The sequence below is a fragment of the Cervus canadensis genome, chromosome 28 (assembly GCF_019320065.1).
Source record: "Cervus canadensis isolate Bull #8, Minnesota chromosome 28, ASM1932006v1, whole genome shotgun sequence".
In the NCBI taxonomy this organism is placed as follows: Eukaryota; Metazoa; Chordata; class Mammalia; order Artiodactyla; family Cervidae; genus Cervus; species Cervus canadensis.
In genome coordinates this window covers 21,250,457-21,256,666 of record NC_057413.1, presented here as the reverse complement: position 1 = coordinate 21,256,666, position 6,210 = coordinate 21,250,457, and the positions used below count along the sequence as shown (strand labels likewise).

General features: G+C 34.5%; 1 protein-coding gene across 1 annotated transcript; it reads left to right on the top strand.

Moving 5' to 3' along the window:
- The first annotated feature begins 1,094 nt into the window (after window positions 1–1,094).
- Window positions 1,095–2,039, top strand: LOC122430051 (olfactory receptor 2B6-like). Its single transcript, XM_043450808.1, has one exon. It carries the CDS (start codon window positions 1,095–1,097, stop codon window positions 2,037–2,039), a length of 945 nt encoding a protein of 314 aa, XP_043306743.1.
- The last annotated feature ends 4,171 nt before the right edge of the window (window positions 2,040–6,210 follow it).

Sequence of the window (6,210 nt, the reverse complement as noted above, 5' to 3'; positions counted from 1 at the left end):
ATAAAGTAACTTAAAATGCAAGACAAATTTGCCATAACCAGTGAATCAAACCTAAAGAGATTTTAGAGAATAAAAAGTTAATCACTAGAGTTTCCTTCAGAATTTTATAATAAAGGAAGTGTGTGATTGCGATGGGGGAAGAGTGAGATAGAGGCACCACAAATGGTAGAAATATTATAACTAATGAGTAAGAAAACAAAATAAAAAAGGGAGAGGGGGAAATGTTTAATGTGCCCATAATTATCTTGAGGCGTTAGAAATTTGTATATAATAATAAGAGAAATTTACTTAAAGGAGCTAAGTATTTGAAACTCTTTCTGGTGTTTTCACTCAGAGGTTAGAAATTCATCAAATTTATTTAGATATCTGTTGAGTAGCATTTCAGAGCAAACAAGTTTCCAATACTTGATTGTTTTTTGTGTATGTTATCTTGTTTGAATTTTTTGTTTCTTCGTTTTACTTTCAAATTTTCTTAATAGGATCAGCATTAATGCTTGGAAGAGGTAAAAAGAGTCCTGATAACTCCGTCTTTTCACTGTGCGAAATCTATGACTTGCTCCAGTTCCCATGATGTTTCTGACTAGGGTCGGCTTGAGGAAGACGAAGATACCAAAATGCATTGGCTCCCCCTGGACTGCTGATCCACCTGCCTTCTTCATGCTGTCCTTTGCTCAACCTGTATTTGGGAAACTCTGCCTTCTTGCAATCCGTTTTCATCTATACTATGTTGTTTCGGTTAAATATTCATGACAAGTAGGGTTGATGGTAGCTCTATTGAAACTTTTTAGGAGAGAAGACAACAAAATCCAAAGGAATGATAACTAACCAGAAGACACTCATCACATAAGGAAAATTTCCCTATTACTTTGCTGGTTCTTTTTATTCTTTTCTTAATAATCTTTCAATATTATACTGATAATGTTGGCTTTATATTTCATCATAATTGGAATAGAGATGCAGGTTACAGCAGAAATGAGAGTTTCATCTTAGCATCTCTGGTTTTTAGTTTCCAGAGGCTTCCTTTTATCATTGATACCCATCCTTAGAAGGGGTGTTTAGAGGTCTCAGCTGTAATTTCTCCTATCAGTGCCAATATGTGGGTCAGTAATCAGAGCTCACTAGATGGTTTTATCTTATTGGGATTTTCTGATCGATCCTGGCTGGAAACACCACTCTTCGTAATCTTTCTGGTGGCTTACCTCTTTGCCTTGTTTGGAAATATCTCTATTATCCTAGTTTCCCGCCTGGATCCCCAGCTGGATAGTCCCATGTACTTTTTTGTCTCTAATCTATCCCTTCTGGATCTCTGCTTTACTACCAGTACTGTCCCACAGATGCTAGTCAACCTTCGGGGACCAGAAAAGACCATTAGCTATGGTGGTTGCGTTGCCCAGCTCTATATTTTCTTGGCCTTGGGTTCTACGGAATGCATACTTCTAGCCATCATGGCCTTTGATCGTTATGCTGCTATTTGCAAGCCCCTCCGCTACCCAATCATCATGAACCAGAGGCGCTGTATCCACATGGCCACTGGGACCTGGATTAGTGGCTTTGCTAACTCCCTTGTGCAGTCCACTCTCACTGTGTTGACCCCAAGATGTGGACAGAGGGTGATGGACCATTTCTTCTGTGAAGTTCCTGCTCTTCTGAAACTAGCTTGTACAGATACCCATGTGAATGAGGCTGAGCTCAATGTGCTAGGGGCTTTGCTACTTCTGGTGCCCCTCTTCCTCATCCTGGGCACTTATGTGTTCATTGCCCGGGCAGTAATGAGAATCCGCTCTGCTGAAAGTCGCTGGAAGGCCTTTAATACCTGTGCTTCACATTTGCTGGTGGTCTCTCTCTTTTACTTTACAGCCATCAGTATGTATGTCCAGCCTCCCTCTAGTTATTCTCGGGACAGAGGGAAGATCATGGCTCTCTTCTATGGAATTGTCACACCCACACTCAATCCATTTATCTATACACTGAGGAACAAGGATGTGAAAGCTGCCCTTAGAAGGGCACTAACTAAGGAATTTTGGGTCAGGACAAGATGATCTTTGAAGAGAAGACCTAAGAAGTAAGGATGAATGTGTCTGCCTTTCGAAGAAGATTTCAGACATGGAAGTGACGAGAGGACAGTGTATTAAGTTCACAGGTGAAACAGGACAAAGAAAGAAACCATCAACTCTTAATGATCTCCATAGAGCCCTTATCTACTTTTGAGACTATCTGTTTTTGCAATATTGGATCTTACCAAGTCATGCCAATTTTTTCCCTAACCGTTATGACTAGCTAACTTAGTTTCAGGGGAAAAACCTGGTGTAATAGCTAGAGAAAAGATATTTAGAAAGTTTTAAAAGGTATATTTGACATAAACTGTTCCTAAGTGAATCCCAAGTAAATTGGAAATGATCCCATGTTTTAAAAAATGCCACTACTGTCCTGAGTTAACTTTAACCAACATGTATTGAAAGCATTTAGTCATCTTCTAACAATCAATGTCCAATTATGTCATTCACCAAAGACCCCAGAGGCAAGTGAAATCAAGAAACATTTAGGTCAAAAGCATATAAGATAGACATATGCAAAGGGAAATACATAAAAAATTTAGACTCAGTGATTTTAGATATGTTACTTTTGCCATAAACCTTAGCCAGTCTTATGGTATGATAAATAACAATGAGGCCAGGGCAAATACAAATAAAACTTACTGTGGAGGAAGAGAGAAAAAGCAGAAGAATGCTTTGAACAGTGAACAGTGATGGAAAAACCTAAGGCTGAAAATATTCTAACTCAAGAAAACTTACTAGTAATTTATGAGTTACTAGTAGTTATGAGTTAGTAGTTTACGAGTTAGTAGTTTATGAGAGACAACTTCCTTTACCACTTGACTGGGTAAGGTAGGCCTAGTTCAATGTAGGAGTTATGAGAATATCATACTGAGTTTCAAGCCTTGGTTGACTTCTTAGCTTTACTTGAAAAAAGGTCTTATAGCCTCTGGTTATAAACTGCCTTACAAATACAAATTAGTTAAACATGCCTAAAGAAAAGCAACTGAGTTCAGTAAAAACTCAACATCATTGCCTGGAATGCAAATCAAATCTTTTTGTTCATTAATGAGTATATTTAGCCCCAAAGATAGAGTGATAAACATACGTGTGCCTTTTGGGGAAAACCAATTATTATCTTTGACTATAGTTTCTTTGCCACCAAATAGGGACATTAACACTTGCCTTAATTCAAAGGTGCTTGAAATTGCCTTTCTTAGCAAACTTTGAATTTAATATTTAATACTATAGCTCTGTGGCCCATAAAACAAATCTAAATAACAAAATTTTAGTTCTAAATTCATAGAACTGTACATAATTCTTTTCCCATATGGGTCATTACAGAGCATTATTCTGAGGATCAGTAAAATTTCTGCCAATCTCTCTTTTGTAGTACACATCCCCAAACTTTCTTTATAAAATCATCCTTTCCAAAATACATTTAACCATTTTTACTTATTTTAGTCCTCTAGTTATTTCAAAGTAATGAATCACAGTCCCTTAATAAGGTAATCTCTAGGGTCTTGATAAACATGAATTTCTCAAAATCCATCAATGTGTTTCATCAGATTCCTTAATTTTGGAGAATAAATACACTGGATGGTATGAATTTTGGAATCTGAATTAAATTGGTGTATGACTAGGAACATTAACAATCTATGTGTTCAACATGGCCAAAAATCATGTAAAATTTTGAATTGCAAATACTGAAGACAAGATGCAATTAAATATGCAAAAGCTCTCCCTCCCAAAGATAAAATATTCTAGTAAATCGAGATCACCTCATATAATGGAATATTTCATGTGAATTTCTCTTTCTCCCCACATATCAGTAAGAATCTTGGCATTTTCCTACTCAGCATATTCGAATGTATTTAGAATTTGTTTTTCTGACAACAGTTAACCCCAATCACATGAGGTGTCCCCTCAGGTGGGTTCTATTTGAACACTTTATCAATGCATTGCCTTTCAATGTAAGTCCTTCCCAAGCCCATATAACATTCATATTTGTAATTTCTCAGATTACTGCAGATTTCTTTTTCATGCTTTGGACATGATAAATGTTCAGTAAATGCACCCAACATGATTGAATCTAGACCTGTTCCTTTTTCTCTTTTCTCCCACTGCAGCCCTCCCCCTCTCCTCCTAAAAAGAACAATGCAAAGATCTACTTCCTGTCAGTTAAGTTACAGTGAACGCTTCCAATTTGTGTGGTCCAACTAGGAGACAGATGAAGCTAAAATATAAGGAAATGGACTTTAAAGAAATGAAGATTCCTAGTTACATTAGAGAAAGAAAATCTGTTCCCTCAATTCTAACATAATCTGGAAAAGTATACTAAACTTAAAAAAAATTTGATAACAGTGTTTGTCACAATTCATGATCCATTTTTACACAGGACTTCATGTCACTATATAATAAAATATATGCTAATATTTATATTAAAAATGTTTATAGTATTAATTTATTCATTCTTGATAAAGCAATGTATTTCTCAGAGCTTGTATGTTGTACTTCTCAGAGAGTATTCGAGGTTATTAAATAAAAATGCTAATCTTCTTGAGTTTATTAGTTTTGCTTGACAGTCTAGATAAAATTTAAATAAATGAACATTGAAACTACTATTTTGTATTAGAACAAACATAGATCTATTATGCTGTGGAAGTTGCATACATTTTTAAGCAAAAACATGGGATCACAAAAAAAATTAGTGCTGCTGTTGGAGGTTGCTTCCAATATGCCCCCTCCCAAATCCTAAGGGTATGTTTTGATTTACCTTCAATATTACAGACATATCAGAACAAAAACTTGAGACTTAAAAAAATTCTGAATTTTTAATATTTTTACATAAATGATACCTGATATTTTAGAATTTTATACATTAAAATACACAGTTAAATGAATTACAGTACAGGTACTGTCAAGCAGGCAAATAAATATAATGCAATATTGAAAACACAGTTAATGAAAAAATTTAAATATTCTTAGAAGTATTACTAAAACATCAGTAAATTTATTAAATTTTATATTAGTAAATTTTATAAATATCAGTAAGTCATTAAACTGAAAAATATTTTGTGATATAGAAAAAGCAGTAGGGAAGCATATTCAACAAGGTAAAATTATCTATTTCAAAACAAAGTCTAGTGTCTATTTATTAGAGGAGCACTAGAAAATTCCCAACGATGTCAAAAACAAATCAAGGCTTAGATTATGTGGCACTACACAGATTCCTCTTTCCTACCATGTGTGATATCCCATTTTTAACATCTACCTTCTAATTCCTTTGGGACCACATAATTCAGGAAAATAATATGTGAGTCTAAGTGATAAGTGTCTTTTCTGGATTAACAGTTTTTAAAAAATACACTTTTTCCTACTTCATCTATGCCATATTTTGAGATGACTGGATCCCAAGATAAATAAAATCTGATCCCCCAATAATTGGAAAGAAGGAAGCACCAACTTCCCAAGTCAGATTTTATGTGCATAAGAAATACAGTATTTTGTTTTAAATCACTGGGATTTGGAATTGATTTGTTATTGCAGCAAAACCTATGTTACCTTGACTAATAAAAGTACCATACACACAAAATTCCAAATGTAAGAAATTGTATTATTTAAATATAATTGTAAAAATTTGCTTAAAACTGATACCTGCAGTAAATATTGCAGCTAGGTAAAGTATCAATATTCCCATTATGAATCATGTAAAATTACTAGAAATATAAGCCACTTTTGTTCATGCTGCCTCTTACAACAATAGTCCTGTTTATAAACATAAGCCAGCACATGATTTTCTGAGTTAGAATGATAAAATTTAAAAACCCTAAATTTCTTTCTAAATCTACAGCTTGATTGGTGAGCGGGTTACATAGAGAACACAAACCAGCGAGCAGGTTTAAACTCATATTTCTTACATTAGTTGAACTTGTACAAAAAGATGGCACTACTAATATAAAGGTATCCAACTGAAACTTTATCACTCTTTTTACCACAAATACTTTGATTTTTCATAAAGTAAATTCTGGGGAAAATTTTCAGTTAATAACTACATTGGACCATAGCCTTAGGACCACTAGCATATGGCAATAATTCTACATGAGTCAATCTTACTGGTTACTTTAATTTTCTAGATTAAGGAGTAGCAGAAGAAAAAAGAAACCTGTTAAACGAG

Bases quoted from the DNA above. Each gene is read 5' to 3' on its own strand.
- LOC122430051 (XM_043450808.1), top strand. From the start codon at position 1,095: ATGTGGGTCAGTAATCAGAGCTCACTAGATGGTTTTATCTTATTGGGA.